Source organism: Terrapene carolina, unplaced genomic scaffold (assembly GCF_002925995.2).
Source record: "Terrapene carolina triunguis isolate 2854851 unplaced genomic scaffold, T_m_triunguis-2.0 Scaffold97, whole genome shotgun sequence".
Classification (NCBI taxonomy): domain Eukaryota; kingdom Metazoa; phylum Chordata; order Testudines; family Emydidae; genus Terrapene; species Terrapene triunguis.
The window spans coordinates 4,980,681-5,003,515 of NW_020664448.1; the positions used below are offsets into that span (position 1 = coordinate 4,980,681).

Consider the following 22,835-nt stretch of genomic DNA (forward strand, 5'->3'; position numbering starts at 1 on the left):
AAATTCAAACAGGCAACAATTTCTATCAGCTATCGAGGCAGAGAGTAGTACAAGCAGCTAGAATTGTGCATACATTTGATTACATTAATGTATGTGCAAATTAGGCAATGGTCTCTGGCTCCTGGCAAGTTACCAATGTATCTCTCAGTGTCACATTGTTTGGACACCTTCAAGTTTCAGAATAATAGATGATCTGAGCTGGAAAGGATCAGCAGGGTCATTCCAGTCCCAGCCTCCTGCCTGGCACCCTTGGGAGCAGGATTTCTTTGAATTATTAATCCCACTAGGATATTATCTACCCTATTTCTGAACATATCTAGGTCATTTATCCCCCCCTCTCTCAAGACAAACCTCACACTTCCCATCTTTAGCTTTATATCGCTACTCCTTATGTCACCACCATCACCTACAGGAACAAACCCCACTCCTACCTTCTGTTCACCTCCCTTAATGCCTCCTGGTTATATACATTAAGTTCCATCTCTTCAGATGTCATCTCCTTTAGTCCCTTCATCATCTCAGAACCGTCTCCAACTTGTAAATTTCCATTTTCAATGAGCCCCGTAGCATATGCAGAATTACAAGAGTAGTCCTTCCCAGGCTCTAATAAACTGCTTCATAGTAACTTTGTCATACAAGAGATCCCTTTGTGTTGTGCATACAGCCCTGGCTGGCAAAGGCATTGCATTATGAGCTCATATTTGATTTATTAACTACCCTCTCTGGTGTTTTTCTGCCCTATTATTTCCTAATGGTCTCCCTTTGGTGGGGGTCTCAGCACTTTATTGAAGTATGATTGAGCCTCATTTTGCCAATGGAGGAATTGAGGCATAGAGAGATTAAGGCCATGTCTGTACTACAGCGGCCCAGCTATGGTGCTGGAACTGTGCTGCTTAGTACCATAGTGTAGATGCTTCCTACATTGATGGAGTGGATTTTTCCATCAATGTAGTCAATCCACCACTCCGAGACGCGGTAGCTAGGTTGATGGAAGAATTCTTCCATTGGACCTGGCTGCATCTACACTGGGGTTTGGGTTAACCTAACTACAACACTCAGGGTGCAAAAATGTTCATAGCCCTGAGTGATGTAGCTAGGTCAATCTAGTTTTTAACTGTGGATTAGGCCTAAATTACACATGGTGAGTTAACAAAAACAACAAAGAGTCCGGTGGCACCTTAAAGACTAGCAGATTTATTTGGGCATAAGCTTTCATGGGTAAAAAACCCACTTCTTCAATAAATCTGCTAGTCTTTAAGGTGCCATCGGACTCCTCATTGTTTTTGTGGATACAGACTAACATGGCTACCCCTCTGATACATGGCGAGTTAGTGGGAGTCAGTCTCTATAATGCCTTTAAGAAAAGCAAGTGTAAACCTCTCCCATATGAGCAGGCAGCATTTTACATCCACTTTGCCTAGATGTCAGTGACCCTAGTATATAGCAGTGGGGAACCAGGCTCAAGTGTTCTAGGCTCTCAATCCATGGTCTACAGTTTTTGTACCAATTTAACTTTTTCAATTGGAGTGGGATTTATTTTTTTTACCAAATCAGCACAATGCCTGGTGGGCACAGTGATACCAGTACAAAATAGCCTCATACCGGTATAGCTGGTTTCCCTCAACTTATAGGAATAAGCTTCATTGGTATAACAGCATCCATATCAGGGATGGGGAGAGGTGTAGTACTGATATAGTTAAAAATCAGTGTAACCCCCTCTAATGTGGATGGAATTTGTATGTGGGGAGTCTTTGAACAGGCCTTTATTCATTAAACCGAGATCTCCAGTCCCACCTGGATCACCCTGAATATGGACATTGGACTATAACCTATGGACTAATTCTGAATGATCTCTTTGCAACAACTACAAAACTCACCATCTCTGCTATAAAACTGATCCCAGAATGGTACTCATGTCTGTATGTATACTGATCTTTTAACCAATACTCTCTCTCTTTACTTTTTAAATAAATCTTAGTTTAATTAATAAGAATTGGTTGTAAGCATGATTATTGGGTACTATCTGAGTTATATATTGACCTGGGTATATGGCTGGTCCTTTGGGATGAGAAGAACCCTTTTGTTTGATGAAACTGGTTTTAAATAAACATCATTAAATCTAGGGTCAGGGTGTTGAATCTAGGACTGGAATACCTAAGGAGGCTGCATTTCTGACTTCTTGTTAGCCAGTGTGGTGAGACAGAAGTTTACATTTGTTGCTGGTTTGGTATATATCATGGAAGAATAACCACCAGATTTGGGGTGTCTGCCCTTTTTCCCAGCAGCTTGTCCTGAATTTGGTATTCTCAGTTGTGACCCACTGAGGCACAGTGACAGTATTCTCATCTCATTCCTAATGACATGGGTCTGTAGCCTTACCAGCTCATTATGCCCATCTAATCTTTCTCAGACGCAGCATCTGCATTAAAGAGATTTTCTCACGTACAACTCCCTTTATGTAGATCCTACCGCAGAAGAAGACATCACCCTGATTTATTAGTACTAATACTTAGCATTTGTAACACCTATATGTTTCACAAACATTAATTAAGCCTCATAATACATTTGAGGCCCATAAGTACTTTCCCCTCCATTTTACAGATAATGAAATAGATGTTGGAAATATTGGGCCAGAGTCTGAGCTGGTGTAAATGAGTGGGGCTCCACGGACTTCTGTAGAGTTACACCTTTCGAAGCTTGTTGAATTAAAAATGTACAGAAAAATAAATTCCTACAGATTAATATTCCTATTCTCCTGACAGATGAAAATGGTGTCTGCATATCAGGTATAATTGAAATTCTGTGGTTAGAGGGTAGGATAAAAACCTCCCCAGAAACTCTATAAGCACTACTTCCAAATTAATTTTATTTGCTTTATGGCACAGCTTTGGTTAGAGCAGGCAGCTTCTGAGATCTTGCAGGTCAAACTATTCAGAGGATGTAAAATGATTAGTACTGTATAACACGTTAGCATCCAGTTTAACTATAAACTCTTTGTATAAGATAGATTCACACAGGAATCACTTTGCTTCACCACTGACATGCAGCTACCTCTGGTGTGGAATATGGCAGTTGTTTAACACCGCACAGCAGTTTCAGACAGGGAGGGAAGAATGCTACTTGATCCATTTGAAACAGCAAGGGGATTTTAAATGGGAAGAACATAATTTTTCATGTTGGATCTTGGCCAGGAGATCAGGATTAAAATCCTCAAGCTTATGAAAGTTTCCAGATGATTTTTAATGGCTATAAAGGGTCAGGGCCTCCATTTTACATTTCATCCAAAAGGCAACATCTCCCACAGCATGGTGCCTCCCATATCACACAGCTGCATTGGTACAGCACTGATTCAGAGGGAGTGGTGTTGGTGGCTTGACATGTAACACCACTTGCTGCAGTATCTGGGTTTTTACCATCTACAGCCATTGCAGCTTGGGGTGGTAAAGTTGAAGAGGTCTTATACATTTTAACAAAATACAACTCCTATACCATGGTTACATATAAACTGGTTTGGTACTCCACCATATTACTTTAGGAAGCAAGGACTAGGATAAGGCTAAGCTTTGTAGAAACACAGACCTTATTTAAAAGCTTCTGGAGACAGTAAAAATGCAGGTATGGATGCTAGTTATTGGATGCCTTACAGATCACTGTATTCTCCCTTCTGTCTCATTACAGATGACAGATGGTGAGCATTATCCAGAGGTTTGCCAGTGTAGTCAGTGCTTGAGTGTGACAACCTTGTTCAGAAAGACACATCCCAGTGGCCCGCCGCTTCCCGCAGCTCCCATTGGCCGGGAATGGCAAATCGCGGCCACTGGGAGCTGCGGTGGGCCATACCTGCGGATGGTCAACGTAAACAAAATGTCTCGCGGCCTGTCAGCAGATTACCCTGATGGGCCGCGTGCCAAGGGTTGCCGACCCCTGGCAAAGCCCCATCGCATAGGGCTGAAGCCCAGGTCCCAAAGCCCCGCCACCCGGGGCTGAAGCCTGAGCAATGGAGCTTCGTGGGGGCCCCTGTGGCATGGGGCCCCAGGCAATAGACCTGCTTGCTACCCCCTAAGGCTGACCCTGGCTTTTATAAGCAGAAAACCAGTTATTGTGGAACAGGTGGGCCGTGGAGTTTTTAATAGCATGTTGGGGGGGAGGGAAGCTTCAGAAAGAAAAAGGTTGAGAACCTCTGGTGTAGACAAGGCCTTAGTTAAAGTGCTTGGCCATTTCCCCCCCTTCCACCATTTCTACTGGGCTGGTTCTCCATTTCCCTACCCCTTGTGTAGTCATTTACACCCAAGCGCAGTGGGTGTAAAATGCTTCCATTCTGACTGGGTAGTCTTTTACAACATGCACTTGGCACTGGTGTAAACAAATGCACAGGTGCAGGGCAAACGAGAGTCAGGCCCCTGGTCTTTACTGAAGAAGAGTAATTAGAAAACATATCATGCATACAGGGCCAGCTCTAGGCACCAGCAAAACAAGCTGGTGCTTGGAGCGGCACATTTTTAGGGGCGGCATGGCCGGCGCCAGAATGCTGCCCGTAAAAATGTGCCGTGGCCGCCCTAGCTCACCTCCGTTGCTGCTGCCTGGGAGGGAGGGGGAGATCCCGAGCGGCCGCGGCGCGCGAAACAGCTGTTTCGCGCACCGCTGCTCCCCCTCCCTCCCAGGCTTGAGAGCCTGGGAGGGAGGGGGAGAAGTGGTGCCCGCGCCGCGGCCACTCGGAGTCTCCCCCTCCCTCCCAGGCTCTCAAACCTGAGAGGGAGGGGGAGATCCCGAGCAGCCGTTTTGCACGCCGCTGCTCCCCCTCCGTCCCAGGCTTGAGAGCCTGGGGGGAGGAGGCAGGGCTGGGGATTTGGGGAAGGGGCGGAGTTGAGGCGGGGCCGGGGTAATTAAAAAACGGGGGGGGGGGAGGGCGGCCAAAATTGTTTTTGCTTTGGGCGGCAAAAATCCTAGAGCCAGCCCTGCATGCATAATCTTATAGAAGGGATGGTTTGTATTCCAAAATGCAAACTATGTTTCGTTCAGTCCTTAATGCTTCATTACCCATCTGCCCTGGGGAGCATGTGCCCAAAGAGAAGGTGTGGGACATGGGTAGATGTGGTTCAAACTATTTACAAGACATTTGGGGCTGACACACTCTATTCTGTTAATTGTCTCCAGAACAAAAAATGTTTTCAACAGTATCCTCCAGACACACATACCCTTATGAGAAAGACCAAATCTAGTTACCTTTCATGCATTAGAGCGTAATTGGTAAGGGTTTAAGTGTATCCACAGGGCCGGCGCAACCCATTAGGGCACTACAATTTGGGGGGCAGCGACCGCAGCGGTATGACCTTCCACCGCCTCTGTGGGGGGGGTTGGCGTTTCGGGGCGGGACCTTCCGCCACCTAGGGCGGCAGGAAAGCTGGCGGCGCTCCTGTATATTCAAAGCATGTTTAAACAAAACCCACATAGACAGCATTATTCTGTCTGCAATGGCATCCTTCGTCATTTGCGATACAAACTGCCCAGTGCAAACATGGCTACTTCAATAGAAGAACAGGATTGAGGATTCATTACAGGGAAAAGAAGACTTCAGTTTGAACACTCTAAGCCAGATTCTCCGCTTCCTTGCATGGTCATTTATACTTCTGTAAAGTGTGTGTGAAACCTCTATCCTGCTGACTTGGTAGCATTCTACATCCACTCTGGCCAGGTAAAATTGGCTACACAATGTGCAACGTGGTGGAGACTCAAACCCACTGCACTTACTACAACTCTGCAGCTCTAGAACGCTGCATTGGATGATCTCAAGGCGATTTGTAAACCTCATTATTTAAGCCTCACGGCATTCTTTTGAAGTAGGTTAAATATTACTATCCCTGTTTTCCGATGGGAAAACGGAGTCAGAGAGAAGTTAAGTGACCTGCCCACAATCATACAGTGAGTCAGTGGCGGAGGCAGAAATGGAGCCCAGGACTCCTTAATTCCTAGACCCTGCTCAAGCCAATAGACAGCATTCCATCCACCTACAATATAGACATATTCTGAAAGGACATTGGTAAATTCAGTATAGGAAAATCAACTCACAGTTAGTGATTCTTAGTACAGATTATCACATTGTTTTGTATTAGACTGTTTGTTACAGTGTCTCGAAGTGGGTCTTAAAATGAAACACTATGTTTGGTTATGTATTTCCTGATACCATAACAACAGGCTATTTCTACTTGTACCGAATTAGTCGAATAATCTTATTATTCATGAAATCAGAGGCATGGGGGTGGGAGGAATCCACACAAAACCCATCACTCATGGCTATTTTTAGCACCTCTTCCACAAATACCTGGAAGCTATTAATTTGCTTATTAGCTGGCACCACCCAAAGTCTCTTTAAGTTCTGTCTAGTGTACTCCTCTTCTGGCAGGCCTTCCACAGTCGCGACCCAATCCAAGGTCAAGTGGTTGGGGTCCTGCAGGTAGCTGGATATTGAAGACAGGTTGCCATTGAAGCAATAGTAAAGTCTGGAACCCAGGAGCTTCAAGAACAGAGATGACGTGCTGAATATGTGGGCGCTAAATACTTCCATGCTGGAGGAAGACAGGCTGTAGATCTGGGGCGCTTCCCGAACAGTGAAGTGAACTGTCTGTGTCCTCTGATCCAAGGTGATGTTGAGCATGGCGTTCTTCTCAGCTTTGGAGAGCTCCACCTCCTTCTCTTGCAACGCTTCAATCAGTGGCTGAACCTGATAAAAATCTGCCTCCCGTCGCAGCAAGCCCATTTCCTGGAAGTCCTCAGGGAGGTCCAGGTGGGAAGTTCTCAAGAAGTTCAAGATGTAGCGGAACACTTTGCCATCTCGGTCAATGAAGCAGTAGCCTTGGCTATCCCTCTTGGTTGGCATCTTTCCACTGAACATGGCGCCCAGCATGGAGTCTGGAAAACTAGTCAAAGTAGACAGGGAAGTGGTGTACAGTTTTCCTCCAACGTTGAGTGTTATAGGTTCTGACATGATGGAAAAGTCACGATGCTGGGAATAACACTGGGGAAAAAAAAACAAGACAACGCATTTAGGGGTTCAGAACAGTCACTTTGGGGAATATCCTTGATTTACAAGGATATCTATCTATTTCTATGTCTATATCAGTATGAATACTACAGAAGTTAGAGATGGGTAAAGTTTTAGATGTCATCTTGGACATATGGAGGAGAAAGACAATCTTGTTCTGGCTCCCAACAGACATTTAGAAGGGCTTTGTCCCATTCATTTTAATAATGGTCTTAAATGAGGTGCTTCCATCACTTCCCATCCAAAATGAGGGTAAAATCCTGGCCCCACTGATTTCAGTAGGTCCAGGATTTCATCCTGGGACCACCCAATCCCATATCCCTCATGAACCCAAAACTTCCACTGAGCCACACAGAAGTTTGGGGTGCATAAGAAATAAGACATCAGGAAGCTTGCATATCTTTGGTGTTCCCTGCATGTGCTCCATTTAGAGTGCAAAGGTCTTATCGGACCCACAAAAGTTATCATAGCAGAACATCCCAACACTGCTTTGTGTTGTCTTCACCATGTTACACAGGTGTGCGACGATGACAAGTCCTGATCACACAAATGTCGCAGTGCACAGTCAGGATGTTGTGCTGCCAAACACATATGGCTGTCGACAGCTCCATTCAATAATTAAGTGGCTCTCCAGTTCTTCAAGGTTCACTACTATCCCAGTCTAACAGGTTTCACCACTCGGAAACATTCCAGGCCATATCTCCAACTAATGTAACTCAGTGTAGCTCCATTGCAGTCAATGAAGATATATGGATTTTCACCAGCTGAGGATCTGGTCCTCAACCTACTGTTTCCTTTCCTCCGTTTCATGTTGTTCCTTCTAGCTGGGCGTTCACAGTCCAGTCTAATCAATGGCTCCCCCTCCTATCCAGAGATACAAGGTAGCTGTCTTCTATAAGCTCATGCTGCAATATGTGTGGTCATTCCATAGACAGCTGCCGAATTGCTCCCTGTAGAATACACTTTGAGTGCAGGCATTTCAGTAACTAAATATGGAATAATGAGAGATACTGTGCCACCATTATTGGCTCTGTAGTCATAATAATACACATAGTGACAACACGATCTTATACTGTAAAATCAATTCTCCACTGGCTAATACCAAAGACAGTAATTGTGCTTGTCTCTCCTTTCATCCAAGGATCTCCAAGCACCTGCAGACATTTGTACGTTAAAGTTCACAATACCCTTGTGAGACAGGTGATTGTGATGACCATTTTACAGAGGAGGAAACTGAGGCACAGAGTGACTAAAGGCTCGATTTTAAAATGTGTGCACGCTCAACTCAAGACTCAGCCTGGTTTTGGAGAGCCACTGTGCATGCATTACTTCAACAGGGGCTGCGGGCATTCAGCACCTCTGATCAAGATAAGGTGTTAGCTATCTGAAGCTGAGCACCCAAGAAGGGAGACACCCCTCATTAATGGACACTTACATTTTGATCTAAGCAACTTACCCAAAGTCACAGAGGAAGCCACTGCAAAAGCCCAGGTCCAACTCCGAGCCTTTTGTCTAAACCACAAGTATAGCCTTCCTCCTTCATACCTGACATTCCATTAACCCGTGATGTACATTAACCCATTAATGGATGGAAGGAATCAGATCTGCTTGGGCACATACCAGCTCTCTGAGCCTGCGGAGCTCTTTGCGTAGAAGATCATTGGTTAGATGCCTGTGTATAGCTGGAGATGAAGGTCTTGAGCTTTAGCACCAGCCCCACATGTATTTAATAAAGTTGGGCAAGAAGGACTCCTGCATATAGACAGACACAATTCACCACAAACCCCACAGTACCTGTGGCACATTCCCATTATTAGCCACAATGAGATGTTTCCTGGGGGAAAAAAAATTAGTTCCTAGGATAAAACTATTTTTTCCCGAACCTTAAACCCTGCTCTCCACTGAAATGTCAGCATATTCCACTGCTCATGGAGAATTCTATCTACAGCTTTCTGCTTATGTAGAGTAAGGAGATGAGTTAAATTATATAAAGGAGTGGCCTGGCCTGGCTCTCTAGTTCAATTGACAGCTATGTGTTTTTCCAAGAACTGATACTCTGGCTGTAAAAAATTATGAATGAAATGTGACATTCCAGAGATCTGCCCAAGATGAATGTTGTTTTTTTAAGTTTAATCAAAGAATAAAATCCCTGTATCCTATTGCATGGAACACAGAGAACAAGCCCATTCCTTGTGATACCACCACATTTCTCACCCTCTTTGCTGGTCCTGACTAGTTGAAGAGAGAAAAGTGTGATGTTTTCACTCAGTTTGTGGAACAATCTTCACTTTGGCACCATTGAGTGTCAAGAATTATAAAGTGAAGGTGGCTGGTTCAGATGATTAGTGATAGGATATAGAGCCTTTTGCCTCTAGGTCCTGGTTCAAATCCAACCAATGTTTATACCAGTGGTTCTCAAACTATTGTACTGGTGACCCCTTTCACATAGCAAGCCTCTGAGTGCGACCCCCCCTTATAAATTAAAAACACTTGTTTATAAATTTAACACCATTATAAATGCTGGAGGCAAAGCGGGGTTTGGGCTGGAGGCTGACAGCTCACGACCCCCCCATGTAATAACCTCACGACCCCCTGAGGGGTCCCAACCCCCAGTTTGAGAACCCCTGGTTTATACTGACACAAAGGCTGTTTGGTACCCTATATATGAGGAGGGTCTCTCAGTCCAGTTCTGATGGACATCACATAACTGGCCCCTTTGTTGTAAGTCGGAGTGGAAGGGAAACTAACCTGCACTTCCAAGTCCATATGAAGAACAGCTATATCCCAAATAGAGCATGTCAGTCTCCCAGGATATCATAATTTTTTGCAAGCACTGGATTCATTTAAAAAGATTTCTGGATTGACTAAGACATAAAAATATTTGTAAAACCCCAAAGTGGATTAAGTTTTCAGATTTTTTTTTTTTTTTTGCACTCTGTAGCCAGTTGTCTTGTAAAATTGAATTTACATACAATGGGCCCCAGGTCTGATTTCGTTTCCACTTTTCATTTCATTTATAAAGCTTCCTATCTTTGCAATGCTTTGCAAACAAGACAAATCTTATTATCTGGCAGCCCAGGACAACCAAAAACCCCAGTGCAAATGACATTTAATTAGTTGCTAGCTGCTGAACACACCACTGATTTGACCTTACTGACCAACGCATCTGACCCTAGGCTGAGAATGAAAAGGGGCCTCTTGCCTCACTTTCCCTGTAAACATTAACTAAAGGCAGATGAAACGGATGTCCTGGCAGTCTAGCCTGCTGCTTTGCTGAATTCCTAACCGGGGCATGATGTGTGGGCCTCATCCTGTACTTTCAAGATCATGCACATAGCTAATGTAATAATAAATAATACCTAGCTCTTATATAGTACTTATCCAGAGATCTCAAAGCTAGCTCCTCCAAACTGTGCTGCAGGACTTAACTGTTATTCAGTAGCATTTACAAAGGAAGTGAGGTGAGCAGATCGCACTCAGTCTTGGATCAGCAGCAATTCTCAGCAGATGCACCCACGATAACTAAGTGCAGATTGAATCAGGAGCTTCTCTTCAAGTCAGAGACCTACCACATCACAACTTAGGGCTTGTCTATATGGCCACAGCGTGCGGGAAGCTGGGATGTAAATCTACAGTGTAATAGCCTGCCGCACACGCACTGTCCATGTGGACCCTGGTAACACACACTAAAAATTCCATACTGTGCTTTGGGGTATGTCTACACTACGGGATTAATCCGAATTTACAGAATTCAAATTTTGGAAACAGATTGTATAAAGTCGAATGTATGCAGCCACACTAAGCACATTAATTCGGTGGTGTGCGTCCATGTACCGGGGCTAGTGTTGATTTCCGGAGCGTTGCACTGTGGGTAGTTATCCCATAGCTATCCCATAGTTCCTGCAGTCTCCTCCGCCCATTGGAATTCTGGGTTGAGATCCTAGTGCCTGATGGGGAAAAAACATTGTCTCAGGTTGTTCTGGGTACAGCCTCACCCTCCCTCCAGGAACGCAACGGCAGACAACCGTTTCGCGCCTTTTTTCCTGGGTGAACACAACAGACGCCATACCACGGCAAGCATGGAGCCCGCTCAGCTCAAGACAGCAGTCATGAACATTGTAAACATCTCGCGCATTATCGTGCAATTTATGCTGAACCAGGACCAGAAAAACGAGGCAAGGAGGAGGCAGCGACGGCAGTGCGGCGACGAGAGTGATGAGAACATGGACATGGACACAGACACAGAATTCTCTCAAACCGCGGGTCCCGGCGCTTTGGAGATCATGTTGTTGATGGGGCAGGCTCTATCCGTGGAACGCCGATTCTGGGCCCGGGAAGCAAGCACAGACTGGTGGGACCGCATAGTGTTGCGGGTGTGGGACGATTCCCAGTGGCTGCGAAACTTTCGCATGCGTAAGGGCACTTTCATGGAACTTTGTGACTTGCTTTCCCCTGCCCTGAAGCGCCAGAATACCAGGATGAGAGCAGCCCTCACAGTTGAGAAGCGAGTGGCAATAGCCCTGTGGAAGCTTGCAACGCCAGATAGCTACCGGTCAGTCGGGAATCAATTTGGAGTGGACAAATCTACTGTGGGGGCTGCTGTCATGCAAGTAGCCAAAGCAATCATTGAGCTGCTGCTACGAAAGGTAGTGACTCTGGGAAATGTGCAGGCCATAGTGGATGGCTTTGCTGCAATGGGATTCCCTAACTGTGGTTAGGTGATAGATGGAACCCATATACCTATCTTGGCACCAGAGCACCAGGGTACCCAGTACATAAACCGCAAGGGTTACCTTTCAATGGTGCTGCAAGCACTGGTGGATCACAGGGGACGTTTCACCAACATCAACGTGGGCTGGCCAGGAAGGGTTCATGACACTCGCGTCTTCAGGAACACTACTCTGTTTAAACGGCTGCAGCAAGGGACTTACTTCCTGGACCAGAAAATAACCGTTGGGGATGTTGAAATGCCTATAGTTATCCTTGGGGACCCAGCCTACCCCTTAATGCCATGGCTCATGAAGCCATACACAGGCAGCCTGGACAGGAGTCAGGAGCTGTTCAACTACAGGCTGAGCAAGTGCAGAATGGTGGTAGAACGTGCATTTGGCCGTTTAAAAGGTCGCTGGCGCACGTTACTGATTCACTCAGACCTCAGCCAAACCAATATCCCCATTGTTATTGCTGCTTGCTGTGTGCTCCACAATCTCTGTGAGAGTAAGGGGGAGACCTTTATGGCAGGATGGGAGGCTGAGGCAAATCGCCTGGCTGCTGATTACGCGCAGCCAGACACCAGGGCGATTAGAAGAGCACACCAGGAAGCGCGGCGCATCAGAGAAGCTTTGAAAACCAGTTTCATGACTGGCCAGGCTACCGTGTGAAAGTTCTGTTTGTTTCTCCTTGATGAAAACCCACCCCCTTTATTGACTCATTCTCTGTAGGCAACCCACCCTCCCCCTTCAATCACAGCTTGCTTTCAAAGGAAATAAAGTCACTGTCGTTTAAAAATCATGTATTCTTTATTAATTGATTATAAAAAGAGGGAGCGAACTGAGAAGGTAGCCCGGGTGGGGTTTGGGAGGAGGATCGGAGGGAAGGAAAAGGCCACTAAAAAAAGGTTAAAATAATGACAGCCTTTTGCTTGGGCTGTCCACTAGGGTGGAATGGGAGGGTGCACGGAGCCTCGCCCCCACCGCGTTCTTATACGTCTGGGTGAGGAGGCTATGGAACATGATGAGGGGGGAGGGTGGTTATACAGGGGCTGCAGCGGCAGTCTGTGATCCTGCTGCCGTTCCTGAAGCTCCATCAGACGCCAGAGCATGTCTGTTTGCTCACGCAGCAACCCCAGCATTGCATCCTGCCTCCTCTGATCTTCCTGCCGCCACCTCTCATCTCGAGCATCTCTCCTGTCCTCACGTTGGTCCCTCCTGTCCTCACGTTGGTCCCTCCTGTCCTCACGTTTACTGGCATCTTTCCTATACTTTGAAACCGTGTCCTTCCACTCATTTAGATGAGCTCTTTCATTGCGGGTGGATTCCATGATTTCCGCGAACATCTCGTCTTGCGTTCTCTTTTTCCGACGCCTTATCTGAGATAGCCTTCGGGACGGAGGAGGGAGGCTTGAAAAATTTGCAGCTGCTGGAGGGAGGGAAAAAAGGAGAGAATTTTTTAAAAAGATACATTTTACAGAACAATGCTTATACTCTTTCACTGTGAACAACACTATTCACATTACATAGCACATGTGATTTCTGAGCAAGGTCACATTTTGCCTCTTAATATTGAGTGCCTGTGGCTTTGCTGCTACAGATCACAGACGCCGGTCCGGGCAACAGAATTCGGCTTGCATGCGGCCACGGTAAGCCATTGTCTTTCGGCTTCTGCGCCCTCCTTTCCCACATACCAAGCAAAGCTTGTTGACTGCTGCGGTTTTCCTGTTAACCTTCAGCAGCAGAAAACAAACTAACCCCCCCATCCAATTCTCTGGGATGATCGCTTTATCCTTCCCCCCACTGCGTGACTGGTATCAGGGAAGATCCCTGCTAGCCACACGTGAAAAGCTCAGCGCCAATCCCCCCCCCCACGCTTGGCTTAGTACAGGGAAGGATTTCTTTTCAGCCACCTCTGTCCCCTTAATTAAATTCCCGTATTTCAACCAGGTTACCATGAGCGATATCACTCTCCTGAGGATTACACAGCGAGATAAAGAACGGATGTTGCTTGAATGCCAGCAAACACCGGGACCATACGCTGCCAGGCTTTGTCATGCAATGATACCAGATTACTTGCTACTAGCATGGCGTGGTCAAGTGTCCTACCATGGAGGACGGAATAAGGCTGCACTGCCCAGAAACCTTCTGCAAAAGCTCCAGGAGAGCTTCATGGAGATGTCCCTGCTCCATCCCCAGACACATTAACAGACTTTTCCAGTAGCTGTACTGGCCGCAAATGCATCCCAAGTCCTCAGGGCAAATTAATCATTAAAAAACGCTTGCTTTTAAACCATGTTTTATATTTTAAAAGGTAAACTCACCTGAGGTCCCTTCCATGGGGTCATGGTCTTGGCTACTGGCTTGGGAGGCTTGGGAGGGTACTTCAGTCAGGCTGAGAAAAAGATCCTGGCTGTTGGGGAGAACGGAGTGCTGTGTGCTCTCCGCAAGCTCGTCCTCCTCCTCCTCCTCTTCCCCGTCCGCAGAATCCTCAGGTGTGGCTGATGAGATTCCCCCTGCCTCGGAATCCATGGTCAAAGGTGGGGTAGTGGAGGCGGCCCCCCCTAGAATTGCATGCAGCTCAGCGTAGAAGCGGCATGTCTGCGGCTCTGACCCGGAGTGACCGTTTGCCTTCTTTGTTTTCTGATAGGCTTGTCTGAGCTCCTTGACTTTCACGCGGCACTGCTCTGAGTCCCTATTGTGGCCTCTCTCCATCATGCCCTTGGAGATTTTTTCAAAAGTTTTGGCATTTTGTCTTTTCGAACGAAGTTCTGCTAGCACTGAATCCTCTCCCCATATAGCAATCAGATCCAGTACCTCCTGTATGGTCCATGCTGGTGCTCTTTTTCGATTATCGGCCTGCATGGTTACCTGTGCTGATGAGCTCTCTGTGGTCACCTGTGCTCTCCTGTGCTGGGCAAACAGAAAATGAAATTCAAATGTTCGTGGGGCTTTTCCTGTCTACCTGGCCAGTGCATCCGAGTTCAGATTGCTGTCCAGAGTGGTCACAATGGTGCACTGTGGGATAGCTCCCGGAGGCCAATGCCATCGAATTGCGACCACACTAACCCTAATTCGAAATGACAATATCGATTTCGGCGCTACTCCGCTCGTCGGGGAGGAGTATAGAAATCGATATTAAGAGCCCTTTATTTCGAAAGAAATGGCTTCGTTGTGTGGACGGGTGCAGGGTTAATTCCATTTAACGCTGCTAAATTCGAATTAAACTCATAGTGTAGACCAGGCCTTGATCTACTGTGGTTTCAAACAGCAGCAGATTAAAGTGCACTAGAAAACTTTTAGTGCACAGTCCACGGAGTCAATCATTGCATGGCAGGCTAGTGCACTTTAGAATTATATCTCATCTCGCCACACACTAACTCTCGATGTAGACAAACCCTTAGAAACAGCAACAATGAATTTCTTTTGTTGTTGTTGCTAAAAATATCCAGTCCAGTCATGTATTTTTGCAGACATTGAAATACGGAACCCAGGTTACCATTGGACATGTCACTTTAATAAAGAACTTCCTGCCTGTCCAACTGGATTGAGAAAGGGGGGCCAAGACTTCTAGATAAAAACGTAATGGGAGGGATTTTCCCCACTGTTTATACACTGCTGTGGCCCCTTAGGCAGCTGGGGGGAGCATTCCATCAGGACAGGCATGACAGAGAACAGCTGTCAGCTGTCCTGGGCAAGGCCCAGAATAGCTGGTGTATTAAGTAGAGGGGAATCTCCATAGCTCAGAACATTACAGAGACCATGGAGCTGCCCACAGCTAGCCTAGGCAAGGCTGCGGAAATTTAGAGCAGCTCTCTAGGCTGCCTAGGTCACACCAGCCCAGAACTTAAAGCACCTTTGTGTCCTCTTCTCTCTGTGTGCTGCACCTGCTGAGGTGCAGCGTGACAACAGTGGTCTTGGCTGATACACTGGGGATGGAGCCTGAGACCTCCAGAGCTAAAGCATGAGTCTCTATAGCTTGAGCTAAAGAGCCAGGCTTGGTAGCTGGGAGCTGTGACAGACACACCATTATTGTGGATGGGGGACAAAAGAGTGGGGTGGGGACACGTAACACACACTGAACAGTGGGTTACACCAGTACAGAATCTCACTTCAGTATATTTAACCCTTCTATAGCCCCTGCCATTCGAAGCACTTCACAGTACAATCAGTAACTAACCCCTAGGAGGCAAGTAAATAGCATTATCCTCACTTCGGGTGACCAGATGTCCCGATATTAGGGGCTTTGTCGTATATATGCCACTATATCCTTCCCGCTCTCTCGTTCAAAAAAGTGTCCTGATTTTTCATACTTGCTATTTGGACAGCGAGGCAGAGAAAGTTTAAGTTGTGTGACCTTGGGCAAGCAGCATTTCAGTAGCAGAGACCTTTCTCTCCCAACTCCTAGTCCTGTGCTCAAGTCACTAGGCAGCATTTCTCTTAGAACAGAGTGACTGAGACGTGCAGTGGATCTGTGGCGCCCGTTGTCAGCTGTAATTCTGAACTGCAGCCTCTTTGCTGAACAGAGCCAGGACATACTGTACGCATGATCTGCTAATAGAGAAAACAATAGGAGCTCACTCCAGTTCTGCTAGCTCTGATGAGCTTTGAAACGGCATCTTTGATGGGTTTTTATCAGCACTCTTCTGAACATTGACCTCCTTTAGCAAAAACAAATCAAAATCAAAATCTCAGTTTGTGAGATTAGCTTATTAGAGACATTCAGGCCATTTTCTATCTGTTTTGATATCATGGAGCTTTCTTCTAGTCCTACTGCTTTTGACTTGGCAATAGTGTTTACAAACGTTGCAGACGAAAGAGTTTATTTCCCAGATTCCTTTGACTAAAATCAGTGCAGTATCAGTTTAATACCCGATACATTCTCCATCAAAGGCCTAAGTCCTGTACTTGCAGGGGGACAGACTCCTTGATCCCATCTTTCCCCTAAAATTAAGCTGTTTCATCATTTTTCTCAGTCTTTTCTGTGTTGGAGTTTCTTCACACTCCTTTTGTGTTTTTTTTCCCCACTCCTCCCCAAAAATATCCTTTTTATTTCTGTCAGTTGTCCTTTCCTCCCTTCCTCTGCCCCATCCCCTGTGTTTTCCCACTTCCAAAGGTCATGTGACCCTCTCTTTGGTCAAGGCGGGCTTGACATGGATGGTGGAGCTCCCTCTGTTGCTCATGCAGTTGGCCTGAGGTAGTTGCAAAAAGGCCCATCTCTTCCTCTCCCCAGCCCTTGCAGTGGTCACAGTCCTTATTGGCACCGGGAGCAAGCTTGGCCCTGAATATGGAAGTGGTGTCATAGACCACCAGGCCAGCCCCACTCTGTACAAGTCTCACATCCCACGCCAGCTCCTTGATCCTCATCACCTACCCTTCTGTCTCTCTGCTCCCCATATCTTTATATCCTCCCCTCTCCCCTTCTGTGTATCTCACTTCCCCTCTCTACCCTTGGATCACATCAATACTAAGAGGAGCAGAGTGAAACTGATGTGACACTGATGAATTTCATTCTACTGCTTGGGAAACAGCAGGTTGCTGGGTCAGTGGAAGATACACATTAGCTCATCTCTTCTCTTCCAGCTGTGTAACTCAGATTGCTCTGTAGGTGGATCACCCCACTGCTCTTGCACTACACTATCCAGCAGGAGCAACAGAGTGAAACCGCCTAGTCTTGCATTAGTTTTACTCTGCTGTTGCCAGCCCCAGTGGGGAAATGCTTCATGTAGGATCAATGGTACATGCTTGAATCTCCCCAGTGGGATTTTCTTGCAGGAGAAAATTAGCAATGCACAGATGGGATGGCCACCATACTACACCATGTTCAACCCTCTAGATACTGGCAGACAGCAAATCAAAATGATTTAAAGCGATTGCATGTAGGATGGGTTTACAAAAAGTACATACTGCCAGACAAATCTGACTGCATTACTGGAGCCTAATTCTAGCAAGAAAAGCAATCTGATCAATGCGGCCAGAGTCAACAATCAGTCTCATCAATGCAGCCAAAGTCTCACTGAATTCAGTAGGACACCTCATTGGCAAAAGGGCCTCCTTGCCTGGGTCAGATTGCACCTTAATGCAGGAAGGGAAAGTGGTACATGCGATCTCGTTGGATTCTGGTAAAGCATTTTATACAGTGGACCACAAAATCTGACTCAAAATTCATTCAAATTAGCTTTGGTAGAAACATAGTCATATGGATTAAAACTAGGTAAAGGACCAGCAAAGGACAATAGTAAAACAGCATGTTATCAAGTCAGAGAAGGTGCCTAGTCAGATACCACAAGATATAAGTCTGGTCCTGTTGAACATCTTCATTGATGTTTTGGAGAAATGCGTCTCGAGAATGTGAATGAAATCTGCATGATACCAGATAGGGAGGAGTTGCAAATACCAGTGAGGAGAGAGGCAACCAAACAGATCAGAAAGTAACAAAGTGAGGTTTCAGTCTGGAAAAAATGCAAGTCAGTACCTCTGAGGACAAATACGAGTATTCACTGGGAGAGAGACCTATGAAAAGCAGTCATGCAGAGAGATGCAAAGGGGGTTATGCTAACATTAGACATGAATCTACATGGCAGAGGGAAAAAAGACCACTAGCATTTTGGGCTGCAGAGGCATTGTCTCATAGAACAGAGAAGTAACAGGCTGTGGGCCGTCTTATCAGGAGGAATTTAACAAAAATGGAAGAAATTCAGAGCAGTAAAATAACAGGCATCTGTGAACTGGTGGGATTGGATTATAATGAAAAGTTAAGAGCGCTAAATATGGGTAGTTTAAGAGAAATCTCTGGGTACCAGACAGTCTGCAAAGGATGTATACACCAGCAAGGGAGATGAATTATTTAGGGTGGTACAATGGAGTATAACTAGGAGTTAAGAAATGGAACATTTATGCTAAGTATCAGGATGAACATCCAGACTAAAAATCTATTAGCCTTTGGAATAATGCCCAAGAAGTGGAATCCCAATCTCCTGGGTCTTTTTAAAGAAGAATGGACAAAAAAGCTAGGAAATGTGTTACAGGGAATAATTCTGCAGTGGCAAGGAATGGATTGGCTCCATCTAATAGGTAGCTGTGGAAAAAATTTTGAGCAACTGTTCATAGGCAGCTAAGACTTTAAATATGGTGGTTTTATAAGAAAACATGGTTGTTCCAATTATTAGGCTCTGGTCTCATTCTCCAGAGTACATTAAAATGAAATGTCAGGGCTGCTGCGATTGTTCAAAGGCAATCCTTAGAGGCATTATGCTTGTTCTGTTTTGGGCTATGTGCCAACATTTCTCATTTTTAGAATGCATTGCTCTCACTTGGTCTTATATGCTTTATTTTGTTGCTTTAGCATTCATTAATTAAAATGTCACTTGCCAACAGGGGTCTAAAACTGTGCATCAGAACTGAGACCATTGCAATACTCTATTTCACATTCAGGTAAAAATTCCCATACTTACAAAATACCTAGATGCCATGATCAAGAGCCCCCTGCTTTGAAATCTAGATCTGGTTGGTCAGTCTAGCCTGCCATTCACGCTCCCTGCTGCTGAGCACTCACCGTGACTGTGTTCATCAATGTGTTTTATTCCCGGTCTCCAGTTAAGACAGTATTATTATTAGCAATCCCTAGAATCCCCAGTGAAGTATCAGGACCCCATTGTGCTAGGCGCACATCAGACAAACACCACAAAAGACAATCCCAGTCCCTGAGAATTTACAGTCTAGGTGTGAGGCAGGGTGTGACAGGTAGACAAGACAGACCAACAAGGTAGGAGTGGGAGGAGTACCAAAATGAGCAGAGTTTAGCTGAAGAATAGAAGTCTCAGCTCATCACTTACCTAACCAATGCCAGCTGACAGTGATCTGTAGGTATCACAGCAGAGGTAGGTTTTATGGAAGGATTTAAAACAGCATCTGTAGAGAATAGCTTAATGGGGCTGGTAGGCAACTATTGTTGGGCCATTCACTCATATCTGCCTCAAGTCCTGAAGTGCAGGCTTTGCCGTATATATTTGCGTGGGCTTAGTTTGATTGAGCTCATTGTAGAAGACTCATGCTCTCCCACTCCAGTGGTGCAGGACAATACGAGCACTGTTTCCACCAAGAGCTATCTAACTTGAAAGACAGAGGGCCCTGGTGGTTAACTGCTTTGTTAAACCTGCATGTGCCCTGTCTTTGCTATAGGTCTGATTTTGTGCAAGTGGAATTTTCGAGGCAGTCACTAATGCAGGGCCCTCACTTCTTTCCTTGCTCACCCTGGATCTTGATCGGAGGGGGGGAAGGGAGGAAGGGTTGGTCAGAAGCTCCCAGCAGGTCCAGGCTGGTCATGACCATCCTCCTTTTCTTTATGGCCAGACAAAAGGGATGTCCTCAAATTCTTTTTTGTTGTTACATGGCGTCACAATTTGGAAAAGGTTGGGATCACTGGTCTAGCAGATTGGGGAGCTTAGAGGAAAATATGGTGGGTATTATCAGGGCCTCATCTTGGAAGGCCCTTTCCCTAAGTAGACGTGGGAGAAATTTCTCTGCAAAACAGACACACAAGCAACATAAGCATGAATGTTCATTTCATCACATTCCCCAACTTCCTTGCCTTTAGCAGTCAGCATGGCACCCTTCCTCAATCATCAATTTAACACTGAGGAGTGGCTCAGCATTATCCAGTGCCAAAGAAGTGCATAGAAAACTGCTTTAAAGCATCATAAGAGGTCACTAGCAGCGCTCAGTTCTGGCCACAGTGCAGGCACTTACTGCTTAGAGGTAGAGCTAAATGTAAAGGGATAAAGGTTGTGGACACTGAAACCAAGCAGAGGGTTGCCCTGGATGGCGGACAAAGGAGAGGAAGACAGGATTGAAGCCCACTTAGGGAAGGGGGGGGGGCAGAGGTAAAATAATGGGTCAAATTGAGGCAGAGGAGTGAAATAATCACTATATGGAGGACAAAGAAATGAAGCTCAGTAATTGCTGAGGGTGTTGGGAGGAGGGCAGGGAGAAGAGATCATGGAGGAGAGAGAAAAGAACCAGTTGCAAAGTGATCTGAGGATCAGGGCAAAAGCGGAGTGTAATTCACAGCTCTGATGTCACCCACCCCCTCAGAAAGCCTCAGAAATGGGCTCAGGGGACCATTCCATTTGGTTTTTAAAGTCACATATTTAGGGAGGAAGCAGCCAACTGCCAAATCAAACCCTCAGTATATTCAAGAAGCTAAAGCAATCCCCCCTCCCCCCATTAATTTAATTATACTCTCCGTAAAGCATTTCACATGCTCTTCAAAGTCCTGGCCAAATTTCCCATGGGGAACTGCATTCCACGCACCTAAAATCCTCCGGGTAGCTACAATGGGATACTATATCATCTCCTGTGCTGAATTGCTGGGGAGGTGTGTAGGTAGACATATTAAGTTTGTACTAATTGAGTGGTTACCTAGTTTCTGCCTATCCCAATCATTTCCAAAGGCAGCCCTGCCATCATAGATAAGATTATCCCTGACACAATGAATGCAGTTAGAGAAAGAGAGAGATGTAGCTGTGTGTTAACACATGATCCAACAAAAAACAAAGCTAACCTGCCAGTTGTCATCAGAAACTAAACCTTACCAAAAGCTTAAAAAGTGCACATGGTTCTATACATGGACAACATCTCTCTGCCTGTACCTATATGTTATTAACCCGCCGAAGGTGGGCACAGTCCAGTACTAAGCAAACTGAGTCCTGTATGTAGGGTGTGATTCTCCTCACAGACTCGTGTAAATCAAATGGCGTTACACTGGGGTAAAACTGGTGTGGGTGGAGAATCAGGTCCACAGCTTGGTATACGGAGGCAGCTGTTGCTAACGAACCCCAACCATCCTTTCAGTCCATCCGGGTTAGTCACTGAGAAGGGGGATGTGTATAAGGACCCCAAAGCACTAGCAGAATTAGGCATCTCTAGTGCCTTAATGCTTCCTCCCCACATTACAAACTGCTACTATTACCCAGCAGCAATGCGGGCTTGTTAGCACAAGGGGCTGGGAGTCGGGCTCGACTCCCAGCCCTGCCACTGGCCCTGGGCGAGTCACTCCACTGCTCCGCACCTCAGTTTCCCCTTCTGCAAGAGGGGGATGAGGCCACTCGCCTGGGGGACGGGGGGGAGCGAAGGCTGGCACGGGGCTGTGGAGATCCCAAGGGCTAGTCCGGGGCTGCGGGGCACCGCTGTCTCCAACAGTGCACAGCACCGGCCTGTGGCCCGGGACCTAGAGCGCTCACCTGGGAGCCTTCTTCAGCAGGCGGCAGCGCCAGACCGTCCTCCCCAGCGGGGGCGGGAGCCGCTCGCGGGGGCGCAGCCAGGGCCGGGAGGGGACCCCGCAGAGCCCGGGGCTGGCCCCGGGACTCACCAGCCCCGCAAGCATCCCCCTCCTCGGGGACACCCCTGCATCGCAGCCCGCGGGGGGGCTGCAGCACCCACCTTCTGCCCCGCGGTCTGGCCCCTGTCCCAGGCGCGGGCGGGGGGAAGCGGGACAAACCCAGCGAGGGTCGGCACGGCAGAGGGAGAAGGCTAGAAGGCAGGATCAGGTGGCCCCCGCAGCCCTCTCTGGGACTTGTAGTTCTCAGGGCTCCAGGTCTACAGCAAGGCCATCGGAGAAGGGAACTACACCTCCCAGCAGGCCCCGGGGCAGAGCCTGCCACTCACCAGCTGGTGTTAAAGGAGACGCAGGCTGTTATTATTGTCTCTGAACAGCTCCAGCAGCGCCAGAGGCTGCGCTTGGGGTAAGTGCTGGGTTGCAGCAGCAGCAGCCCTGGCACCGTGGACTCTGCTGCTACTGCAGCAGCCGCCGCCGCCTCCTCCCCTTCTTTGCGGATTGTTTGCAGTGCAGTAAGGTATTTATTTGCATGGCAGGCAGGATTGCAGAGGGTGGGGTAATAAGGATGCTGAGAAATATTTCGTCTGTGGCATTGGGAGGGCGGGCGAGCGAGCGTCTGTGTGTTTTTTCTAATGATTGCATTGCATGGCACTGACAGTATGCAAGGCAGCATCCTGCTTGAAGTGGGTGGCTAACCTGGGCAAAGGTTTTCATCAGGACAAAGCTTGGGGGCGAAAGAGGTTGTCTTGCA

The 22,835-nt window shown here is 46.8% G+C and overlaps 1 protein-coding gene across 3 annotated transcripts; it reads right to left on the bottom strand.

Moving 5' to 3' along the window:
• Positions 1-5,362: 5,362 nt before the first annotated feature.
• KCTD21 (potassium channel tetramerization domain containing 21) lies at positions 5,363-22,264 on the bottom strand. Of its 3 annotated transcripts, none has more exons than XM_024200626.3 (2): positions 22,189-22,264; positions 5,363-7,012 (listed from the first exon to the last, which is right to left on the bottom strand). In XM_024200626.3, the coding sequence occupies exon 2, from the start codon at positions 6,980-6,982 to the stop codon at positions 6,200-6,202; it is 783 nt and encodes a 260-aa protein (XP_024056394.2). In that variant the 5' UTR covers positions 6,983-7,012; positions 22,189-22,264; the 3' UTR covers positions 5,363-6,199. The 3 variants fall into 3 exon arrangements, with proteins under 3 accessions (XP_024056394.2, XP_024056393.2, XP_024056395.2); XM_024200625.3 differs by lacking the exon at positions 22,189-22,264 and adding an exon at positions 21,990-22,055; XM_024200627.3 differs by lacking the exon at positions 22,189-22,264 and adding an exon at positions 8,660-9,467.
• Positions 22,265-22,835: the final 571 nt, after the last annotated feature.

Excerpts from the sequence above, each read along its gene's own strand:
- KCTD21 (XM_024200626.3), bottom strand. The coding sequence starts at position 6,982 with ATGTCAGAACCTATAACACTCAACGTTGGAGGAAAACTGTACACCACT.